This window comes from Babylonia areolata, chromosome 3 (genome assembly GCF_041734735.1).
Source record: "Babylonia areolata isolate BAREFJ2019XMU chromosome 3, ASM4173473v1, whole genome shotgun sequence".
NCBI lineage: Eukaryota > Metazoa > Mollusca > Gastropoda > Neogastropoda > Buccinidae > Babylonia > Babylonia areolata.
The window spans coordinates 38,455,971-38,481,302 of NC_134878.1; the positions used below are offsets into that span (position 1 = coordinate 38,455,971).

The 25,332-nt window shown below is 44.2% G+C and overlaps 1 protein-coding gene across 1 annotated transcript; it reads right to left on the reverse strand.

Annotated features, from left to right (window-relative positions):
- Positions 1 to 1,222: 1,222 nt before the first annotated feature.
- On the reverse strand, positions 1,223 to 23,955 carry LOC143280321 (serine/threonine-protein kinase STK11-like). Its single transcript, XM_076584954.1, has 5 exons — positions 23,543 to 23,955; positions 14,635 to 14,718; positions 11,639 to 11,728; positions 9,596 to 9,728; positions 1,223 to 1,489 (listed from the first exon to the last, which is right to left on the reverse strand). Exons 1-5 carry the CDS (start codon positions 23,872 to 23,874, stop codon positions 1,223 to 1,225), a joined length of 906 nt encoding a protein of 301 aa, XP_076441069.1. The 5' UTR covers positions 23,875 to 23,955.
- Positions 23,956 to 25,332: the final 1,377 nt, after the last annotated feature.

A 25,332-nucleotide genomic window follows, 5' to 3' on the forward strand; every position in this document is an offset into this window, starting at 1 on the left:
GTTTTTACAAAAGTCATTGGTCTTTCTGCCTTCCTGGTTCCCAAACAAAAGTCTGAAGTTTTGTCTCAAACTCTGGATTTCCCAGTACTTGCGTTAAATCAAAATTTTTCATCCATGCAGCGTTTTGGTAGCACCAGGGACGGACAGTTGACTTTTTTGGAAAATGTCTCCTTTCTCTTCCCAAATCTTGCGAGCTTACCATTGCTGTGTTCGATCATTCCTAATTTTTTTTCAGTTGTTAGCACCGCGTTTTTTGAGGGGGGACCGAATATTTGAAAGCATCCACTTCTTCAAGTTTTTGCCTCATGAAGATTTGGCTTGGGGGTTGGTGGGTGTTTTCCAAAACTTTGCTTTTTTTCGGGGGCCACTTCCATTCCCCATACCTGCTCTTCCCCTTTTAGTTCTTGGTGGGTTTTTGTTTTTTTGTTGCTCCCCTATGCTATTCATCTGCAATCTCAAAGGGTTTAAATTTTTCCTTCTATGGAAATGGAGGTGGAAGTCTGGAGGGGTTTTTTGCTAGTTTTTTTTGGAAAAGGTTGAATGACGGGGGGAGGGGACCCTGACGGACACCAAGTGGCTTAAAGTAATTTTCCCCATTTTGGGTTTTTGGGGGGGAGGATGCCGGGTGGATGTCTTGTACAGCGACTTGGGTGGGGCCCCCTCAGCCAAAATGAGTACCGCCCCGTCCATCGCACACCCCCGTCAAAGGGTTTTTTGAAATCTAGAGGGTGGAACGGGCTTTTGATGTTTCAGGTGTTTTTTCCTCGAACGGGAGGGGAAAACTGTTTAGTGCTTCTGCCCGCTTGAAACCGGGGGTTCCCTGCCAGGTTTTTTCACCTTTTTTGAGCGGTTTGAATACCCAAGCATATTTTGCTCGTGTGGCTAATAAGAGATTGTCGTAAATTCTGGCATGGGGGAGATTCCCCTTTTTTGGGTTGGGGGTGGGGGGAGGGACCCAGTCCCTTTGAGGGCCACTTTTTGTTCCCAATCTTTGACAGATTGCGTTACAATTGGCCAGCTCATTTCCCCCCGGTTTGAGCAGCTCTGCCCGGAAGTTGTTGTCCAGGGGACTTTCCCCCGGGGGGAAATCGACACCTTCCCACTTCTTCCCACACTGGCAGGGGTGAAGGTTCCTTGATGGTGTTATGTCTCTGTCAATCAAAACTGTCATCTGGTTGTATGGGATAGTTGTATAATTCTTGACAGTATTGTGTCCATCTGTTCAGACAGCGGAGCTTTCTGTCAGTAGCTCGCCTGAGGTATCCTCAATGACAGACGATTTGTTCTGCTGCGTCTTGGTGAGTTTCTTCAGTGTGGCATAGGCAAATTTTGGTGTTTCTCCTTCCATTCCTTTTTCGATCTTCTCACACTGGTCGTTGATCCATTGTTCTTTGGCTTCTTCCATCTTTTTTCTCACAAGTTTATTGGTTTCATGATACTGTGCGGCTTCGTTAGGGCTAGTGTTTTTCGTCTTCTTCAGGGATCTTCTCTTATCACACAGGTCAAGGATGTCGTTAGAGATCCATATATTCTAATTATATATGGAGGTAAAACAAAAGGACTCACTTTGTGAAATGTTGAGTTGTTGAATAATGACTTAAATTATTACATGTTAATAATATTTTGAGAATACTTCCGCAAAGAAACTCACAAGCACTCAACATGGAAAACAAACAATAAGAAGCCAATTAGCTTCAGTCTCCTCTTCATCAGAATTATCAGAATTATCTTCTAAATAATTGTCCAAGTTTTCGTCATCACTGTCTGCATCATTCATAATTTGCAAAAACATGTAAAAAGGACTTCTGAGTCTGAGACTGTCTTGGCAAAGCCTTTTTGAAGATGGCTGGTTTCAATACTCAGGAGAAAAAAAACAATTTTACAAGAACTGTATGACTAAGTAAGTTTGAAAAGAGTGGGAAGAAAATCACTTTTATGAACCTTTAATGTGCCTATCGTCATCAGTCAGTGGTTCTCCACCTTCTAAAATAAATGCACAAATGTTTGATCAAATTCCTCCATTAAATCTAATGGAGATAGGCATCACAGAAGGCTCTAAAAGCTCCTTTATTTAATGGACGAGGTGGTCATTTGATTAAAACTGATTTTTTCTCCAAGATTTCCAATCTTATTATCTTTCATTTTGTGGTGAATTTACTCTGAACTTAAACCAAGGTAACTCTCAGTTTTCATCTTCACTTCAGCGTTTGCTTCTTCACTTCAGATTTGCTCTCTACAGAATGAAAGTAGAAAAGCCCGTAATTGTTATCTATAAGTAAATTTCACTTTTTTTTTTTTTTTTTAAAGTTTTTTTTCAAAATAAAAGGATTTGTTAATTTTTACACCCAAAAGCAAAAAAATACACTTTAAAATGATGTAATCTATTTTTGTCATTAAAAAAAATAAACAAGGGTTTACAGACAAAGCTTCTTTTAAATTTTAAACGTCACAGCTTATGCAAAATAAAGATCTATGTTTTTCTCTTTTAAATTTTTTAAAGCAATTGGTTACTTGCGTTTCAAAGTGCAAACAAAACCCCAAGTTAAAATTAATGTGTTTGTCACTGTCTAAAAATTTTTTTTTTATTTCATTTTAAAAACTGGTAAGCAATAAAAACTTTTCAAACATTAAAAGGGATGGTAACTAAAGGTTAGGTTTTCTTTGTCTGATGCAAACAGTGTATATTCCTCCCTGGAAATAAATTGATTTTTACAAGAAGAATGAACAACTGTAAAAAATGACCAACCCCCCTTTGAACAAAAAAAAAATACATATAACAGACAGAGAGAAAGAGAAGAGAGAGACTAGAACCACACACACACATACACCACCCATATTTAAGTTTATATCATTCTACACGTCTGAGTTTACGTTTTCGCACTGCAAATATCTGCAGGGCAACCTCCCATTTGGGGGTTTTGTTTTAAGGGAATTAATCTTTAGATGTTTAAAAAAAATAAAACGGGGACATTTTTGTCACTCACTCATGCCCAGTGCCTATTTTTACATCAAACCATTCTAAATATCATGTAAACATCTTGGAAGGGTTTTTACAATTGACAAATACTGAACAGAAACACAACTTTCCTGGGTTTTGATAAAAAAAATAATTTAATAAAAAATAATAAATTGCCAAATTTTTTGCAAGTGTTTTGAAAATCTTAAAAGCCCAGTTTTGCGGGAATTCCCCTAAATTTTACAGTTTTGTCATTCCAGTGCATAATTTAGTTCAAAGATCAAACCCCCCGTTTAATTTAAATGGATTTGATGCCCAACCCAGGTCTGAAAATGCACAATGGTGCCAGTGCAAGTTCAGGCTAGTGCAGAGGATTTAAAAAATGCACATGTTGTTGTACTGAAGTTAAGAAGTATTCCTTTCCAAAACATTTTTAACACTTTAAAAAAAATAATAAATAAAAAAAATTTTTTAAAATGCATGGTGATACTTGATATCACAAAAGGAGGAGTTTGTTTTATACCCCATGTTTGGTGTTTACTATACTTCCATGTCAACGATGCAAAAGGCCTATGGTTTGCTTTTTTGGAAAAATTTGCGGGAAACGTGAAAAGACCCCCCTCTTATCTGGCCCCTCTTAGCCAATCAAACGCTCAAAAACCAGCTATAAAGCGCGAATCATTTTGGCCATGAATGAAAATCCCCCAGGGAAAACCAGGGCGGAGACGCGGGGAGGGCGGGGGGTTTTGATTTTGCATGGAATATATGTAAACCCCAAAAATGGAGTATAAACAAACTCCCCCTTTTGGGTTTTCATTAGTCCAGCAAATGATGCGAATTTAAAGCAAATGGGGAGGGAAAGCCTATGGTTGTATGGGGACCCCTTGAAACTGAGAGGGTGTGTTAGCCCCCAAAAGGGAAATCCCTTGGGAAAAGTCACCCGGGTCATACGGAAACCCCGGAGGTAAAATTTGAAAAGGGTTTTCCCCCCCGCCGAAGGCTGCCCCAAGAATGTGCGGGGTCCCGGTGTGAAAGCAGGAAGTAGCTAGGCCCGATCGTGTGTTCTGGGATTAAGCACTGAATCCTTGTGTATGAGAGTGGCTCTACGAATGATTGGGAAAACCCCAGGGGAAATATCCCTGAAAGGGATTTTTTTCTTGAAATTCCTTTGAGGGGATGAGAAGGCCCCTCTGAGAAAAAACGCCTAGGGCGAGATATTGCAATAGTATTTGGGGCCCCGAAGGGGCAGAGATCCCTATTTCATATCTTGTGCCAGAAATCCAAAAGGTCTGCCCCTCAGGGGGGGGAAAGGGACCTCGGGGTCTTGGGTTCTAGCCAAAAACTCGGAAAGGGAAAACAAAGAGTGTAACCATTTTGTGGAATGAAAGATCTTGTGGCATACCACTAAAAAACCATGAACCATTAACGAGGGCCCGGGCCAGCAAAAGAAAAAAGGGGTCTTGAGAGGGGCGGGTAAAAGGGAATAGCCCCCAATGGCTCAAAGGGCTGTTTTCGAAGCCCGCCCCGGAACAAGCCCCGGGGGACTCTTCGGAAATTTCTAGCTTCCTTCGAGGGGGCCCCCCACCCATTTCCTAGCAGGAAATCAGTTTTCAAAAGGGACCCCCAGCGTTTGTAGTGGAAAATGGCAGACCGTCCCCCTCTCACAGAATACAGACAGGTTGAATGAGGAGCAGTGACAAAAATTGGCCAGCTGCTGCCGAGGGAAAGTAGGGGAATGTTCGAGCTGTCCCCAATCAGCATTTTTCCATCGAAGTAACAAATCTCCTTTTCCCCCTCCCCCCGGGTTTTGGAGACTAGGAGGGGAGGTCGAGGAGGACCCCCCTTTGGTCACGCGGCGGACACAAGGCTGAGAGGGGGGGAAGACTTCTTTGGGGGCTGACAGACCCCCCGCCACACCCACGCGGCAGGTGGGATTTGGGATTGGGTGAGAATCCCCGCGGGTCCCTCAGCAAAAAGGGGTTTTGGGTTTCCCACCCCCGGGGTGGAACATGGTCAGGGAAAAGGACCGGAAACCGGTGGGTGGCCTTTGGCGCAATGGGGATCATCGCGGGCGTTCCCCCTGGCTTTCCCGTATCCCTTGGAGGGGGTTGGGAAAAGGGAGGAAAACGCGTGGGAAAATCAGACTGCTCCAGTCTAGGAGAAGGCGTCCATTCCCCATGTTCTGGGTGGGCGACTGGAGAGATAAGTGGGAAAGTCTCTGCTGAACCTTGTCGCAAGAGGCCACCATGGGCCCGGGAAAACCACTGTTCCCACCTCCTTGAGGGTGTCCTTGCCCAGGGTCCCCTCGTGTGTATGAACTTTGGCCCTGGAAGCATTCCCAAAAAATTTGTTTTTCCCCTGCTATGTTCTCGCTAAAAGTGCAATGCCCTGCTGTGGCACCAACGGAGGAGAGCCTCGTCCGCAGAAGATTTTGCCGAGTCGCCCCCCCCTTTGTTCACGTAACAAGCGACTGTTTTTGTCCGTGAACAAGCGAATGGCTTGTTTGGCCCCCCGCATGAAGTGCTGGAGAGCCCTGCGAATCCCTCCAGTTCCAGAAATTGATGGGGCATAGGCGTCCCCGGGCCAAGCCCCTGCTGCAGGAGTGAGTCCATGGGGGCCCCCCACCCCAGGGAGGAGCTCTGGAAAGGGCCCACCTAAAGAGTAGGTGGGGTTGGGCACCCCCTGGTCAAAAGAGGGTGGAAAACCATCGAGTCCCCCTGGGAACACTGCCCAGACTATGGGACCCCAGGGAAAAGTGTTTTGGACCACCGTACCTGAGGCCCTCGAAAGGGCGCTTGAAACCCCCCCAGGGGGATAAGGGTGCCAGGGACCCATCATGCCCAGGGGGGAAGAAAGTGTCCGGGTGTTGGGAGAAGGCCAAGGTTGAGGGGGCCTCCCAGACGGTCCCACCGATTTGGCGTCGGGGATATCATGGACCGCTGCGAACCCCCTAAAAGTCGAAGGACTGGCTGGGACAGATCGCATTTCTCCCGGGTTTGTGATAAGCCCATTGGGGCCAGGTCAGAATTGGCTGTATGACTCTGGGAAAAAAGGCCTTGATGGGCCGAAAAAGCCCCGTTCCAGGGACACACAAAGGGCGATGGCTCCGACCCCGTGACACCAAATTTCCGCAACCCCCGGTAACAGGAAGGGGCAAGGGAAGACCCAAAAGGGGGGGCAGAGAACTGGAAACTTGTCCCTCCACACACCCCAGGTTCCGGCGGGATGCCGGTGGGGATAGGAAATAAAGCTTTTTAATCGATGGGCCGCCCCAAATTCCCCGTTGCATGGCCCGAAAACTTGTGTGTGTCCCCTCTTTAATTTCACTTGGGGGGGAATCTGTTTAGGGGGACAACCCGGGGGTCTCCCCCCCGGGGAATTTTTTAATCAGAACAACCGGGCCCTAAAAAACCGGGGGCCCGGGTCCCGGGGTTGAATACACCCCCATGAGGGTAGGGGCATATCTCTTTCTCTAAGACGCTTCCTGCTCCATCGAGCTGGGCACATAAGGAGGAGGAGTGGATCTTAGAGGGGGGCGGTCCCCCACCCAAGGGAGCATGTACCCCGACTCTAGCACCGACACATTCAGTCGTTGAGTCCCAGAGCACGCCACTGATGCGCGTGCCGGGACAAGTTTCCTACTTGGAGGGGCTGAACGACTGGCGGTGCTGAATCGGGGCCCAGTCATTGGGGGTGTTGCCTTCTGGCCTAGGGCATGGCCCGGACGGCTTGGACGGCCATGAGGTGGTTTGTTACCTCGCCGCTGATTCTGAGCACGCCACTTTGGCTTAGGAGGCGAGGTATATGGAGGAGCCCTGGTGGCGGGTCTCTTCAAAGGCATAGAACCCTGGCGCCCCTGGGAGGATTGGGCTAAATATGAGGCCACCTCCCGGTTTGTCTCTGCCCTGTGGCTGATAAAATGCGGCGCATACTGGCCGAAGAGGGAGTGCTGCTGTGCTGGGATGGACCGCAGAGCAGCCCTCTCCTCTACTGGAATGTTAGAGAGGCGGAGAGAACAGCATCCCGCCGCCGCTAGCACCCGTATTGAAGTGAAGGCTGGTAGCTGCGTCTGCAGCTGCCGTGAGACCAGACGCTACTCGATTGCCAAAAGTGTTTAACCTCGGGTCTGAGAAGAGGCCAGGCAGGCCAGAGGAAGGAGACTCCGTGTCCTGCTGAACTGGACGTCGTTCCCACAGCTCATTGGCTCTGTGGAGGAACGCGTCAAAGAAGGTATAAGCCGTGGACACCTCGAGGAGGCAGCGGCGGGCCAGTTTTGTCCCACTCTGCAAAAGTCTTAAGGGAAGAGTAGCTGAGGTGGGGAAGGTGGTGCACTGTGAGACCAACATCCTGTCCTGCGCGGAGGGCTCTGCTTCCCTGTAGCAGGGTGGTCCTGTGGTGTACCAGGACCACACTCCTCCCTTGGAGGGATCTTTAAGGAACTTGCCTGGGGCAAAAGCGCCCGGGGCAGAGAGTGACTCCCTGCCTGGAGGAGGGATGGAAGCAGCACCCCTGACGGTGCGGGCTGGCTTATTAAGCCACTCCTGAGCCATTTCTGGCACTCTGAGTCGCCTTGTGGTTCTGGAGTTAGAGTCACCTGACCGTAGGAGGGTTAAGGGTGACAAAGTTGCCTGAGGGACTGATTCAGCATGTGTGACCCTATTGGGGAGGGTCAGTTCGAGCTCGGCAAAGTCCGAGTTTGGTTCAGGCTGGTCCCTAGGGAGGCGTGGGCTCCATCTGTCGCACTGGGATGGGGGCGAAGAGTGCTCATCTGCTTGTTCGTCCTCATCCGAAGACAGGGGCTGTCCTTCTTGTTCACAGTCCATCCCCTGCTGGGTGCCATCCCAAGTGGATGTACCCACGGGGGCGTCCTGTGGGCTGTGGTCAGCCCAGCGGATGAGCTGGGGCGATCCCGAGCAGGGACCCTGGTCTCCTCTGTTATGTCCTTGACACCTGAAGAGGGTGGGGAGTGTGTGGACCGTAGGTCCAACCATGCTTGGGATGGTGGGTGCCACACCTTCTCAGAGAGAGCGTCTCTGGACGCCAGAGGGGACCCACGAGTGCTGTGAGGGGACGAACACCCACTCATCTCCTTTTAGGACCTAGGGCTGGGTAGTGGGACCAGCAGGCTCCCACGGGCTGAGCGGGGTCCCTCAGCTGCCGTCGGTCCTGAAAAGGAAGCCGTAGTGACCGTGGCGGTCACCTGCGTGCTGACAGAGGACCGATTCGAGGCTGTAGTGTTAACACTGGTCGAGGAGCTCGACCTGCCCAACGAAGAGTCAATCCCTCTTGTCGGGGCTGTGTGTGTCACTCTGTGGTCTGTGCTGGGTTGGGTCCGGTGGGGAGCGGACCAGGGGTTAGTCCCTGGTCCTCCCGGGAACCCAGCATGCACCATAGGTGCACCCCAGTACGGGTAGAATGGGGGATACCACCCGTGGGCACCAGCCATCCCGTGACCCCAGCCCCAAGGGTCACTGGTGCCTTGACCTCGTTGAAGGGAAAAACCTGGCCAAGTCGGAGGGAGGTCAGGTCCGACTTGGGTGTCAGACAGGCCGAAAGGCCGGCGGTCTGACTGCCCGGAACCGCCTGACACGCGCGGGACTCCCCCAGCAGGGGAGACCGGCCGGATAGCGGGGAGACCTGCAGAGCAGGTTGCCACGCGCCCAGAATCCCCTCCCGTGGGGAGACTGGGGTGGCTTGGCCCAGGGTGGGCTAAGTGGAGGTCCCCCCCCAGAACCAACTGTTTTTCTCCCCCAGGAGGAGGTGGGGGAGGGGGGTCGACCGAGAAGGGAGGAGGGGAAACAGCACTGGGGCCCCTGAGGGCCGTCTCCGTGTGGGGACCCGGGTAACGGCGGGGGGCGGCCTCCCCTTGGGAGTCCGCACCCAGCCGCGAGTTCCCACCACCAAGAGAGGACGTGCTACTCCCCCTTCCACCCGCCTCGCGCTGGGACACTTCGGGAGGTGACGCTCGAATCCCTTTCCCCCTGGTCCCCTTCATGACCGTTTTATCGGGACGAGCGTCCCCTCCGCGATCAGCGTCTGCAGACGCATCGCCGCGGTCCCTATCGGGAGAAATCATGAGCTCCGGGCCTGGGAGAGTCTCTTGGCGAGTATCTCTGCCAGCATCATGATCCCTGCCTTCGTAGGATGGCAAACGAGGCATGGTACCGCGCGTAAGCACCCAGCGAGCAATACGATCCCCAACAGAGAAAGGAAAGACAGGATCGACTCAGAGGTAGAAAAATACGAAGAAATCGAGGGGGCCGAGTCGAAACGAGTACACAGAATGTAAGCACAATACACATGCAAGCCGCATACAACAAAATAAGGCCAAATGAAAACGCTTAATAGCCAAAAAAAGCGTTAGACGAGACAGAGCGAAAACCTGACAAGATGGCGTGGAGAGCCTTGGCCAAAGGAATGATTCAGCACTTATAGCTGTTAGAGGCGTTTGATTGGCTAAGAGCGGGCCAGACTAAGAGGGGCGTCTTTTCACTGTTAGCCGCGCGAAATTTGGCCAAACAGAGCAAACCATAGGCCTAGTTTGCATCAGTTTGACATGGTACAGTATATGACACTAAACAAGAGAGTATCCTTAATACAGAGAGACGAAGACAAATAAAACTGTCTTTTTAATCCTACCTCTGCCACTCCTAGATCAGTAATTTTCAGAACTTCATCCTGGGTGATAAGTAGGTTGCCTGGCTTGATGTCTTTATGTACAATGCCTTTGCTGTGTAGATATTCCAGTCCTTCTATCAGCTGACAGAAATATCTGAAAACAGTATTCCATATAAAAATCATAAGCATAGTCATTTTGGGAATTTTATGTACTATATAAACTGCAATTTGAAATAGCTGAGAATCTTTATGCAATTACATAAACTTAATCAAATAATAAATATCTGTACCTTCAAAACATGAAGTTGAATTTTAATGAATGATACTGTAACACAGGAACTAAACCATTTCAACTGTATTCAAATAGTCTCCAAGGTTTTCTTTGTAAAATAAGAAGCTAATACAGCATTTATGTCATATTTGAGGATAAATATTAAATATGAGAAAATCAGTGACAGTGCACTGAGGAAGTGGGGCATTTGATGCTGTGTAAACATGAAGCTGCACAAACAGCAAGAAAAAGAAGTCCTCAGGATGAACATTACATAAACCCTTTCGGTGCCTGTAAGACATCAGCTGACGTCCTACACAAAATCTTGCCATAGATATGACAGTACAGTCTCTAAGATGTCCCCTGACGTCCTGCATCTATTACGATTTCCTTCATCAGAGTTTGGTTCAATAAAAACAGACTCTGAACGGTTAGTTAAATGTGTCTGGACTATAAACATACTATCTAAATGAACGTACATCAGAGGGAGGAGCCCTTTCTTCTCAACAATGTTTTGCTAAATGGACTGTGTCAAGCAAGCATGAAAAGTGGGTTTGCGTCATATGCAAGATGGGTGTCAGAAACTTTGTAAAGACATTTATCAATCAGACATCAATTTTGAGTGGGTGACAATGACTGACAGCAGTACTTTTGCAAAATTTGAGAAAAAGGGAGGGAGACAGAGGAGTTGTGTAAGACAATAGGTCAAGACTAGACAGAGGGCTTTGAAAGGGGGCATGGCCATGACCATCAGTGAACTGTCTTTCACAGTGTTCAACTAGCATGGAATGGACAACAACCAATAATCCATGATTTTCATCAGATTGTTCTCAGAACACTCATTTGAGTGATGTATGTATCAGCTGATTGCATATATTATGATTCTCCGTTTTTAGGTAAATAAAAAAAATATATATTCATATTTTCATTAAGTGCTTACTGACAAGATAAAATAGCATGCAATGGCCCCACAGAGATGGAGAGGCATACACTTTAAAAAAAAAACCCAAAAACAACTGTGTGTCATAAGCGAAGGCACATCCTCTCAAACTAACACGCACACAAAATCTTCATCCACACACTTACATACACTCCCTTTCTCCCTACCTCATTCATGACCACTTTCACTTTATGCAAATTCATCGAGAGAGAGAGAGTGAGTCCCAAATGGTGGTACGGATCCTTTAAATATTCCATTTATCTGCAAACTGATTCTCATCACTTCCAAAATCTGATTGACTGGTCCTTGGCCCACTACCAAAACTTCCACACATTTCTCAGGAAATTGAATGCACAACTTTGTGCATACTCCTGCTCACAGACAGGCAAACAAGCAAATTTAAAAACACGACTTTGGCAATGGTGACAAAGACAAAAACCTTAACTACGACAATCATGGTTTTGTCATCTCTGTGAACAAGCACATCAGCCCTCATACCGCCCTGCACAGTAGTTGAGACTATTTGATTTTGAACAACAACAAAGATAAGAAATAGAGAAATTGTCCATATTGTTACATTAATTACACGACATTCATATTTGTGATTGTGGAATGAACTGTGGAAGGATAAATGGGCTGGAAACAAAAACACTATGTCAGCTGTAAACATTTCAACTATGTGGCAAACTGAGGCCTGTAATACAGTTCAGCAGTATCATGTGATGTTACAATATGTGTGCACACAAATGCACAATTTTTTTTTTATGTACATGTGTGTTTACGTGTAAATATACTGGGGAATCATTTTCATACTGCTCCAGTTTTATCAGTTATTATTCAATTTCAAACTTACCCATGGGCTTGCCAAACTGGAAAACGTTTCTCAGGAACACTCTCAAGCATCTCTTGTAATTCACTCACACAATATTCTATGACCAAATACCTGCAAAAGACCCATCAATTACAAATCATTGCACTGTGCTAGCAATACCTAATGCTACAAAAAATACCATAGCCATAGCTATCCAAATTCATAACAATCATAATTCATTGTTATACCATGTTATACCAAGTTAAAAATTCTATCTGTACAAGAGATGGCAATGCCAAAGTCTTCAAAGCACGTATGTGATACTCACTTGACTTAATCAAGTTCAATCACCAGATTATAGATATGATGAAATCCTGTGCGGATGGCCTTTACATTTGTACAAGATCTGAATTAGCTAACATCAGAACACTTTCTGTAAAAACAGTGACACAGCAGCAGTGTCAGTCACAGTCCAATGAACTGGCTTGCTTTTTTGTGGAACTGGATAATGACTAGTCACTATGCATGCAAGACTGTGTTAAATTAAGATGGTAACATAATATCATAAACATGTAAAAAAATTAATAAATAAATAAAAAGTATAATTTTCACCTTCCACTCCAGTGAACTGACGGAAACTTTTTGTATAACACATTAAGGCATGAAACGTACAGAACTTTCTAGGATTCCAACCAAAATGCCACAATTTCTACTAAGTGACAGAAAGTATAATCACTAAGAAAAGAGTTTTGATCAACCAGATCTACTTAACTGAACAAAATGCTTTCAAAGAATGCCAGACAATACTGTATCACCAAATGATTTAGGGAATGGACAAGAACACTGAGCACGTATCACACATTACACACTTTAACCCAAGGCTCTGCAACAGTTGAACAATGAGACTGCATCAAAATAGAAATAAAATCCTCAAAGATTACAACAATTAGCTAATTCAACTCCAAGACAGCTATTTGGTTAAGAAGCCATCAAAAAAGGCATCATGGAATCTCTATGCATTTTTATGTTCAGCTGTTGATGACCCTAGACTTGTTAAAATATAAAACATGTATCATCTTCTTTGTGTTAAAACTTTTTACAGCAAAGACATTAGTCCCAGTCAGTGGATTTACACAGCTCTGATGCTCTGCAAATGTTTATGGACAGGATTATGCAGATGGATCTTTCTTGTCTGATGATTTGTTTGAACACTAGGTGTGAAGATAAAGACTGCCAGAGGAAGACGGACCAGTTCTTGCAAACCAAGCAACTCATACAGAAGAGGCTGCGTGAGATGAAGAACACCTGGTGGGAGAGAAAGTCCGAAGAGCTTCAGTCCGCTGCTGATGCACATGACATGAAACCTTCCATGATGGTCTCCAAGCTGTGTATGGGCCGAGAGTCACAGGATCAACCCCTGTCCGAGCCTTGGACCAGACCACCCTCCTGACAGACAAGAAAGACATCCTTGCCCGCTGGGCAGAACACTTCAACACCCTCCTTAACAGGGACTCGTCTGTATCTGACGAGGTAATTGCAGCCCTCCCACAGCTATCAGTCAATGACTCGCTAGCTGCCCCTCCCACCAAGACTGAGACCCTGAAGCTGACAATGTCAGGAAAAGCAGCAGAAGCGGATGGAATCCAGGCTGACATCTACAAGTATGGAGGCGAGGTGCTGACAGACAAACCAACCACCCTGTTCGAGTCTATCTGGGAGAGAGGGGAGGTCCCCCAGGATTTCAAGGATGCTTCAATTGTCCACATCTACAAACAGATAGGAGACAAAACATCCTGCGATAACCACCGTGGAATCTCCCTCCTCTGCATCGCCAGCAAGATCTTTGCCCATATCATACTGAACAGACTGGTTGACAATGTCTCCAACACGGTCATCCCTGAAGCACAGTGCGGCTTCCGCTCAGGCAAGGGAACATGTGACATGGTGTTTGCTGTACGCCAGATGCAAGAGAAGTGCCGGGAGCAGAACAAGGAGTTCCACATGGTCTTTGTAGACCTGACTAAGACCTTCAACACGGTGAACCGCCGTGGTCTGTGGAAGATCCTCCTAAAGTTCAGCTGCCCAGAGAGCCTAATCCAGCTGATTGTGTCATTCCACGATGGCATGCAGGCGAGAGTACAGGAAAATACTGACATGTAGGATCCATTTCCTGTGGTAAATGGAGTGAAGCAGGGCTGCGTCCTGGTACCCACACTGTTCTCCATTCTCTTCTCTGCCATGCTGATTGACGCCTTCCAAGACTGTGACCGGGGCATCTACATTCAGTTTCGTACAGATGGCAAACTTTTCAACTTGTGGCGAAGCCGCACCAGGTCCAGGGTGTTTGAGGCATTGTTGAAAGAGTTCCTCTTCGCTGATGACTGCGCACTTGCTGCACACACCCATGAGGACATGCAGTTCATTATGGACAGATTCTCAACCTCCTGCAGGCACTTTGGACTCACCATCAGCCTCAGCAAGACTGAGTCCATGTACCAACCAGCTAGCTCACAGAACACCAGTGCCTCCCCCCCACCTGCAATCAAGACTGATGACACAGAGATCAAGTCAGTCGACAAGTTTTGCTACCTGGGCAGCACCCTATGCAGCAACGGAGCCCTTGACACAGAAGTGACGCTGCACATCGCCAAGGCCAGCTTCCGCCTTTGGCAGACTCAACAACAGGCTGTGGAACAACAAAGGCATCAGGCTCGGCACCAAAATCAAAACTACAGATTTTTACTGTCCCTGATTCTGCAAAATTCCTAAGTGAGGAGAGAGCACTTTTTTTTCCAAAATTTTCAAATAAATAACTTTACAACAACAAAAAAAGTGTATGATTTTTTTTTTCAGTAACACATACAACATGTATGCTTTCACACATGAATAAAAACACATATACATATATATGCTCCCATGCACATATTCCTATCAAATAACCCAAATTCTTCAAACATCCACCTCAAACATAACACAGGGAGTGGGAACAGGGAAAGCAGCCATCAACCAACCACACAACAAAAAAAAGCAACACTTGCATTTTCTGTTTCTCCTCATTATATAGGACCTCAATCAGTTGTATAACATTCTTGTGACGAAGCCTCTTGAGCAACTGAATTTCCCTGTGAAAACAAAAAATGTTTACATCAGTTACATATCAGTATCGTACATATTACACATTACAATATCATTCCATTATCATATTATATTATCATAAACTAACTTAGGTGAAAAGAACCACTTTCATACTAAATAAACAATAAAACAAGCAGAAATATCATATCTATATTTATAGTTTTTAAGTTACACACAGTTCTAAATAAGTTGATCTCTCTCTTTAAGTCTTAGTCTCTTTCTTAATCACACACACACACACAAACACACACACACAGAGTCACACACACACACACACACACACAATGGTTCACACAATTTATTTGTATTTGTATAATTTGTATTTCACTATTTGTATTTCTTTTTATCACAACAGATTTCTCTTTGTGAAATTCAGGCTGCTCTCCCCAGGGAGAGCGCGTCGCTACACTACAGCACCACAACTTTTTTTTTTTGGTATTTTTTCTTGCGTGCAGTTTTATTTCTTTTTCCTATCGAAGTGGATTTTTATACAGAATTTTGCCTGGAACAACCATTTTGTTACCATGGGTTCTTTTACGTGCGCCAAGTGCATGCTGCACACTAGACCTCGGTTTATCATTTCATCTGAATGACTAGCATCCAGACCACCACTCAAGGTCTAGTGGATGGGGAGAAAATATCGGTGGCTGAGCCATGATTCGAACCAGCACGGTCAGATTCTCTCGCTTCTTAGGCGGACGCGTTACCTCTTGGCCATCACTCCACTACTCTTGTAACAAAATAAAACAATTAATATACACAATCTGGCCATAAAAAAGTAAGTATCAACAAAATCTTGTCACAAAAGCAGACAGGAGATTTTTATAAGGCTCCCAAATTCAAAGTAACTTGCAGGATTGATCACTTTTCGACGTGATCGACGCCAAATGGTTAAAGCGTTAGACTTTCGATCTGAGGGTCCCGGGTTTGAATCACGGTGACGGCGCCTGGTAGGTAAAGGGTGGAGATTTTTACGATCTCCCAGGTCAACATATGTGCAGACCTGCCAGTGCCTGAACCCCCTTCGTGTGTATACGCAAGCATAAGATCAAATACGCACGTTAAAGATCCTGTAATCCACGTCAGCGTTCGGTGGGTTATGGAAACAAGAACATACCCAGCATGCACATCCCCGAAAGCACAGTATGGCTGCCTACATGGCGGGGTAAAAACGGTCATACACATAAAAAGCCCACTCGCGTATATATGAGTGAACGTGGGAGTTGAAGCCCACGAACGCAGAAGAAGAAGAAGATCACTTTTCTTCTCATTTTCAATGTCAGTCTCATCTTCCATCACATGAAACTGATTCAATCTGATCTTCAGGCACTTTAGAAGCATGAGAGAAAAAAAGAAAAAAAAACTGGGCATGTGTCTTCATATTTTCTATTAAATGGAAACTGCTAATTATTCTATATAATTATTGTGTGTCTTGTTTTGGTGTTTAATCATGTCACATGCATTAAGTGATTAACAGCAATACAGCAACAGCTTTAATAATAATAACAGATACTTTTATAGCACACTATCCAGAAATCTGCTCTTGGTGCTTTACAAAACACTTATGTTGACATACCACATTACATCAACGATACATACACACACCAAAATGTAACTACACACACACACACACACACTGCATTATAAATAATACATTTTAACATACATGTACATAGCAGATGCCCTCCACACATATGCACACATAAACATACACACACACACACACACAGACATGCACACACACACACACAAACACACACACAGAACAACACAGATATGTGCATGCACACACACACACACACAATGTGCGAGCGTAATCAAACATACAAAGACACACAAATACACATTACATACATGTATACACACAAGTTTAGTCCAGCACATCACATACAAAGAAGTGGACCTGCCAAAACTAAAGTTATTGCTCAGGGAAGAAGTGAGTATTGAGACTAGATTTTAAATAGGCAAGGGAGTCAGAATGACGGAGGTTATCAGGGAGTTTGTTCCACGTCTTTGGCGATTAATAAGAAAATTATCTGTGTCTGTAGGTCTTACTTCTGACGTGAGGTATCCTGAGAAGTCAAGTATCAGAGGAAGAATGGAACTGGTGAGACAGAGTATGGATATGGAGGAGTTCAGAAAGATACTTTGGGCCAGATCCGTTGAATGCAGAAAAAGTCAGAATCGATAGCTCATATTCTATCTGATCAGAAACAGACAACCAGTGGAAATGATGGAGAAGAGAAACATGGTCAAACTTAGAAGCTCTGCAAATGAGTATGGCAGTGTTATTCTGAATTTGTTGAAGTCTAAGAGATATTTGGGAAGGCTGGCCAAAGGAGAATAACAGTAATCCAATCTTGAGAGAACAAAAGCACAATCAAGTGTTTTGGATGCATAAGTTGATAATAGTGCATAGAACTGATTCTAAGCAATTCCTGATGGGCAACATTTCAGATATTCGAAATATGCTGTTGGAAGGAAAGACTGGTCTTGGATTATGCCAAGACTGGAAATAGAAAGAGATAGTGAAACAGGAGTGCTACTGATCAGGAAAGGAAGGATGTTATTGAAACTTTTTTGGACAGGCTACCATAAATACAGTCTTATTGTCATTTAGTTGCAGCTTATTGAGAGTCATCCAGTCCTAATGGTCAGCAATGCACTCCCGTGTTTGAGTCACCAGTGCATCAGTTTCAGCTATGGAGGCCAACTGATAGAGGTGAGTGTAATCAGCAAAGCTCTCTTGCAACACTGAATGATGACTATCAACATCAGACACAGGAGCCGCACACAGCACGAAAAGAAAAGGACATAGGACAGACCCCTGTGGGACACAAGATCTCAAGGCATATTCTAGTGTCTACCATTTACATACACTTTCTGTACACGTACAATCTGACACAGTGATAGGTAAGACGTGACCCATGCTAGTGCAGCATCACGAACACCAAAGGAAGTTTTAACTTAAAGTATGTTCAAGAGGATAGAGTGGTCAACAGTGTCAAAGGCTGTTGACAAGTCTAAAAGAGCGAGAAAACAGATATCATCATCAAGCCCAGAATGCAAATCATTGCCTAATCTAAAAAGGGCCATTCCACAGCTATGACCACATCTATAAGTTGACTGGTGAGAATTAAGTGAATGATTTTCTTCCACAGAGTTAAGAGCTGAGACAATACAATCTTTTCTATCAATTTTGATAAAAATGACAGATTTGACCTGACTTGACTTGTATGACGTTTGAGGCCCCGTTAAAAGGCCTGTTTGTTGTTCTGCGGATATTAACTATATACTTTGCAGCATGCATGGCTGGCGTATGGGGCAACAGTTAAAGTTAAAAACCATCCAATAACAATTTGGTGAGTACACAGTGGGAAAATCTTTCCAGTGGCAATCAAGTCGATTTTTAAAAGAGTTGATGGAAGGTGCAGTTACAACGCTGTTGGGCAAACTGTTCCAGAGGGAAACAACCCTGTTTGAAAAAAATTTCCTCTAATGTTGAGCCTGTGTCAGTTTTTCTGGAGCTTGAGGTTGTGCCCTCATAGATCTCTTCCGCAGGCAAGCTCAAATTTTGGCCGTTTGACTTCGTAACAACCCTGGAGGTACTTATACACCTCAATCATATCTCCTCAGTGGCGTCGATGTTCTAGGCTTGGCAGTCTCAGAGTTTTCAGTCTCTCCTGATATGGTTTATCCCTCAGGGATGACAGCAGCTTTGTTGCTTGGTGTTGCACATCCTCTACTTCGCTGCGCAATGTTTTTCTGCTGTGGCTGCCAGACACAGTGACCATATTCCAATAGTGGTCGGACAAGGGCCTTGTATAATTGTACAAAGGTCTGATGTGTCAGGTGGTCAAAGGATCTTCCTACAATGCCAAGAATTCTGTTTGCTTTTGCTGTAAACTGTGCAATCTGTTCCCTGAAGAATAGTCCATTATCAATAAATACTCCCAGGTCCTTCTCAACCTCACTTTCTGCCAGGATAAACTGTGTCTCACTTCCTTTTGTGTTGCTGGCTTTCATGTTGTATTTCACATCCGATGCTTTCCCTCCCAGCTTGAGGACACAGCATTTTTGTGGATGGAAACTGAGCTGCCATTTGTTTGTCCAGTTCTGAAGTTGGAAAAAATTTCCTCTTATGTTGATCATTGTGTAGGTCTTGAGAGCCTTGGTAAGTGTCAGTCCTGGCATAGAGCTTTGTGTCATCAGTGAACATCTTTATGTTGCTTTTCACGTATCTAGGGAGATCGTTAATGAAAATGATGAAAAGGATGGGACCAAGAACGCTGCCTTGAGGTATTGGTCATGTCAGCTTCTGATGAATGTATTCCATTGACCACTACTTGTTGGTGTCTGCCAGTCAGGAAATCAGAGATCCAGTCCAATACTTTGCTCCAGATTCCAAGAGCTGCTACTTTTGTCAGCAGTCTGCAATGAGGTACTGAGTTGAAGGCCTTCTGGTAATCCATGTAGATGATATCTACACTGCCACCATCATCTAAGATTTTGGTCCAGTCATCCATGGCTTCCAGTAATTGTGTTATACAGGAACGGCTAGGTACAAACCAATGTTGTTCTCTGCTGATCAGTTGGTTGCGTAGTAGGTGCTCCATGATTTGTTCTCTGACTAGTTTCTCCATTATTTTGCAGACAATGCAGGTGAGGCTAACTGGACAATAGTTGCTAGCTTGTAGTTTGCTCCTTTTCTTAAAGACTGGCATTACAAATGCACATTTCCATTCGTCTGGGATTTTCCCACTGTCTAGACTCTTTCTAAAGAGATGTGCGAGAGGTTCTGCTAGTTTGTCTGCTGCTTCAGCTAAGATGATAGGCAACAGTCCATCCGGTCCTGGTGTTTTGCCTATGTGTAGACCAGCCAGTAGTTTTCTGATTTCTTCTATTGGTATCTGAAAATGTTCAAGTTTTTTGTCAAATGTATACTCTGGATCAGTCTAATATCATCATCTTAGATGAACAGACTATAAATAAATAAATGAACGAACGTATACTCTGGCTGATCTGGCAGTGGTCCTTCATCTTCTATGGTGAAAACACTTTGGAAGAACTGGTTCAGTAATTCTATTTTTTCTTTGTCAGTTCTTGTCTTGGTACCGTCGTTCCCCCTTTAGGTCTGCTACCCCAGTCCGTGTCTTTGTTTTTTACCTTACAAAGTTCCAGAAGGCCTTTGGGTTCTTCTTTGCTTCTTTTGCGACTTTGGCTTCCATGTTCCTTTGTGCCTTTCTGCATTCCTTTCTAGCTTTATTCCTGGCTTTGATGTATTCCAGATAGATTTGACCGTCACTGATTTCTTTCCACCTCCTGAACAGTTGGTGCTTTTTCCGAACTAAGAGTTCCTTTGTCCATCCAGCTTTTACCTCTGCATCCTGTGTGAAAGACCAAAGAGATGCCTTTTCCACAGCAGAGTTAATTGCTGCTTTGATCTTCTGCCACATGTTGTTAGCTGTTAGCCCCTCTAGTTTCTCTCTCCAGTTCATTTTTGCCAGTTCAGCCTTCAGTACAGTGAAATCTGTTTTTGCGTAGTTAAGACGTTTAGCTTTCAGTGGCTTGGTACTTGCGCAGGTTAGCCTAATGATCAATGACAAATGGTCACTCTTTCTAAGTCCAGCTGTTGTAGTAATTTCATTGATCATCTCTGTTGGTGAAGACCAGGTCTACTATGTTGGACTTTTCTCTTACACGGTAACGTGTAGGTTCCCTTTAGTGCTGCATCCAGAAGGCATCTTTTGTTGCTTTCAGGAACTTTGTGGCCGCATGGGTTGGACCTGCCTTGCTTTTCCCATTATTCCAGTCGATTTCTGAAAAGTTGAAATCCCCTATGATTACGGCGTGGGATGCCTTCATCTCAGCTGCCTTTTGCAGTAGCTCATTCAACCTTTCTGAGTTTTCTTCTTCACTGATGGGGCTTCTGTATGTAAGTCCAACTAGAAGTTTACCTTTGTTAAGTTGGCACATGACAAAGAAGTGTTCTGTAAATTCACTTGTCAGTCTGTCACAAACTGATGGTTTCAACACTGTTCTCACGTATAGTGCCACCCCCACCTTCCATGTTGTGAAAGAGTTCATATCCTTCTAGTGCTATTTCACACTCATTTATTGGATGCCTTGAGTTCTTTGGCTTGACTTCTGTTACTCCTATGATATCTGGTGAATGGATATCCACCATAGCTTTTCGCTCACTTCTTCTGTTCATTAGCTGGTCGGCATTCGTACAAAAGCAAGTGCAGTTAACGTATCTACATTTTCTGAAGAAAAAGAAGAACAAGCGCTTTTTGACTTAAAAGTTGTTTTAAAACTATTTACATCCCTCTGAGGTTGTTTTCTCATCCTCTCTTCTCGGTGTACCCCTCTGGGTACTTGCTGATGTTTACAACCTGACCATTCTTGCGAATCCAATGGGCGTACTCGTCCCCCAAAGCCTTTGCCTGATCTCTCTTGCTTTTCATCTCCTTAAAAAGAGCATATTCTTCTTTCCTTTCCTGTGGTGTTAGGTCCTTTCTCAATGTTATCTTAACGTACAGCCTTTCTGGGAGTGGGCTACTTTTTTCATCAACACCTTGTGTAGAACTTGCTTTCCTAGCTCTGTGGTAGGCTGTCAATACTTCATTTCTGGTAGATTCTAAACTGAGGCAGTCGTAATGGTCTCGCTTTCCAATACTGCTCATCAACCTTTTTCTTGTTTAGTATACCCAGTCGTCTCTGTTCAAGTGGTCTGTGTTCTACTTTTAATTCTTCTAGAAGTTTGATTACAGTTGTTTGGTCATTCTTCTTTCTTTTTTCAGCAGATTCAGATCCATCTTCTCTCAGGCCAAATATCACAAGATTGGTCCTTCTTCGCACCCTGTCCTCTAGTTCTGCTATCTGTTCCTTGGATTTTGCTGAGATCATATCTTCCACATCAGCCTTTGTTGTAGCCCTTTCTACTTGGTCTTCATTTTGACGAACTCGGTCATGTGTTATTTCCTTTACTGTGTCAATCATTTCTGCTGTAAACTGACCCTGCTCAATTTCTGTCACTTTATTTTTCACCTCTGAGACCTCCGTAGTCAGTTTTTCTATCTCCTTCTCAAGCTTGAGAATGCTGCCAACAAGCTTGCTTGCTGTCTTATTGCATGACTTTGAGCAGTAGAAATGCAGCACAGAGTTCTGTTTCTGATTGTCCTTTTTAATTAGCTGGTATGTATCATCCTCAATGTCCTCACAGGCTGAATGGAACCATGTTTCACAAAGCTCACAAAAAAGAGCTTTTTGATTATCTGTACATGAAAGTCCGCAACTACCACAGTTGTCAGTATCCACTGACCACTCTGTACTATTTACTGAGCCTTTTCTGCTCTTGTCCTGGCCCGTGGATGAATTTTCTCTTCTGGCAGAACCTGACATTTCGGTGCTGATCCAAGTATGGTCACACTCATAGCCTATGCAATATGAATGTATAAGTGGACCTATGAAACACTTGCTGAAATCCTTGGACCTTATAGTTTGGACAATGTCAATGAACTTGCACAAATGAACACTCATGAAAATTTTAAGAGTGCACAAGATAAAAAGAAAATGTAAAAATCAAGTCCGTATGTTGCTTCATGAAATGCAGCCGCACAGAATGTCATTCGGAAATAGAGAAACAGAAATTTCACTCACCAAATGTTCGATGTGTTTACTGTTTGCAATGCAGATAGTTGCTGCCTAAGTGGCACTCCTCCAATATGTTATCTAAATTTATCTTGACTCAACTGTCTACTCAGTTGCCGCAACCTGTGCCCGCCATCTTGCCTGCGTTTTTGACAACAAATTAAACTCTAATAACTGGTCTATCTTGAAGTTTTAGCTAAAGAAAACACCGCAAAGTAACAAGTCCAGTGTGTACACTATGATTTCTCTTGTTCTTGCTGCCTGTCATCCGATTTTTCATATCAAAATTGACAATTTACTAGTGATTTTGCTGGAGCAAAACAAAACCCACGTCTGCTCCCCCCACCACGCGTGCATCTAGATTTGAGACAGGTCAATAATTTTTCAATTATGATCCAAAGATAGTTTCTTCCACCCTGCAACAGCAGATTTGAAGCTTTCAGGAAAATAACTTGACAACAAGGAAGTATTGATGAGATGAGTGATGTGTGGCAGTTGAACATCAATACCTACAAATAGGACCGGGCAGGTTCAGTCTCTGTCAAGCTCACAGGATTTTGGACAAGCGTTGAGATACACTCCTCCAGTGACTGGAATTAAATGTTACTGACTTCAAGTTAAACTTAAACATAATATATCTCTTTCTCTGAAACGTTGCATGCAAATAGCAATGCATCAATACAGTATAATATAGGATGTTAACACTATCCTGGATCCACTGGCCTCTGGATATAGCTGCAACCTATTCTGAGTTTCAATTTTAGCAAAAGTAACTAATGACTTGTCTCTTGGGTGTCAATGAATTATGAAGCAATATTGAAATTGGAATATCAGTTACCGACACTATTTGTTGCAAATACAGTACTCATGGAATGCATAGATCTGCCCAAAGAAAAAAACCAAATTTTTTTTTAATCTTAAAGTTAAAGAAGGTTTATAACTGCAAGGTATACTGATTAATGACTGCATTATATATTGGGCTGCTGAGTCCATGCCAGACCTCATCATCGTTGGCTCCAGTTGGACTATATATATATATATATATATATAATATTCCTATATGTACATGTGTGTGTGTGTGTGTGTGTGTGTGTGTGTGTCACTGTATGTATATACTAAAAAATAAGTTCGATTCTACATGATAAATATCAACAGTACCTTTGTACATTCTGTTCACCATTGGGTATTTTTCTGAGTTTCTTTCGCTTCAGTATCTTCACTGCTCGACGAAACAATGTCTCGGTATCAAGCACTTCCTTAACTTTACCATACGATCCCTCTCCAAGCAAATCACCCATTAGATATTTCCCTATCAACTTTGCACGTCGCCGCCGAGGTTGGTACACGATGTCTTTTGAATCTACCCGGTGAATGAATAAAGGATCGTCGTCGTTCATGAAATCCGAAGGATCAATGTGCCCCATATCTTCGACTAGATCTTCATTACCGGGTGGTGCTGCATCATCCATTATGTTCCCCTCGTCCATCATTTGAAAGAAATGTATGTATTCTTAAAGAAAACCTCATTACGGGTGTGCGTTCAGAATAGGAAATGCCACCATCTTAGCTTCGTTTCGAAGCGAGGCTGTTGCCGGCAGCCTTAGAACGATAGGCAGTGTTGTTAAATGTCGGTTGATTCAAAAGTCTCTGTAATTTATCAGCATAGCTTGATACACTTTTTTAATCGTGCATTTTTTATTATATTGTATATATTCTTATCAGAATATATTTTGTCTCGAAAGATTGATTATGAATGACAAGGGCCTGGTTGTGCGTTTTTCTGTTGTTTTTTAATGGCTATATGCACGGTCGCTGACAGCTGTGAAGATAATACCACCTCCAGTCTCGATCTTTACTTGCGTCGACAGAGGAGGGTCAATTGATTCCATGCTCTTTAGTTCTATGATTTATAGTGACCAACAATTTTTTTTTTAAAGATCGAATGTAAAAATAAAAACTTGGTGACCCAAATTGTGATCGAGGAAAGGGGTCACGTCATGTGACTTGTGACGGGTCCTATGACCGGTCGACACATCAAGATCCAAAGATGAACAGGCCGGGTTCGGGAGGGTCACCGTAACCCAATTGTTCTATGACTTGAAGGGAGGTGACAGAATGGATAAGACGCTGGTTTTCCAGTGCAGTGTCCGCGAGGGTCTGGGTTCGAATCCCGCTCTCGCTCTTTCCCTAAGTTTGACCGGAAAACCAAACTGAGCGTCTAGTCATTTCCATGAGACGATTATCCGAGGTCCCTTGGCGCACTGAAAAAGAAGCAATGGCAAAATATGTGTTGTCCTCTGGCAAAAATCTGTAGAAGAATATCCACTCGGCCCAGGTATACAAGTATACAGGAGATCCTGTATGTACAGTTATCATGTGGGAAGATATCCTTTATGCACACTCACTATATCTGGAAGGATATCCTTTATCTAGAAGCATATCGTTTATGCTCAGTATGTATCCTTCATACACAGTAAATACTGAACAGGGAGGATATTCTTTATTCACAGTCATTAACTGGAAGGATATCATTTTTGTGCAGTCACTATCTGGAAGGATATCCCGTTGCACAGAAACTATCTGCAATGATATCCCTTTTGCATGTGGAAGGACATCCTTTATGCACCTTAAAGAACAGGCTGCAGAAGTTGCACCTCGTTGGAAAGGTCTTGAAAAATTACATTGGCTTATTTGTGTGTCAGTCACCAGTCAACATGACTGACTTTCCCGAGTATTCCTCAGTCAGCTCCTAAGATATCACAGGAGAGTTTGCTGCAATATATTTTCCTTTTGCTGAATATTACTCTATATGGTTTGTAGAATCTGAAAATCAACCCTAGGACACACATGTCACTGTCCTACTGGCTGAAAATTGGGTCACATTACGCGATACCTTGTACAAATGAACTACTTTACAAATTCTTGCGGGAATATGCAGACGTTGGGAA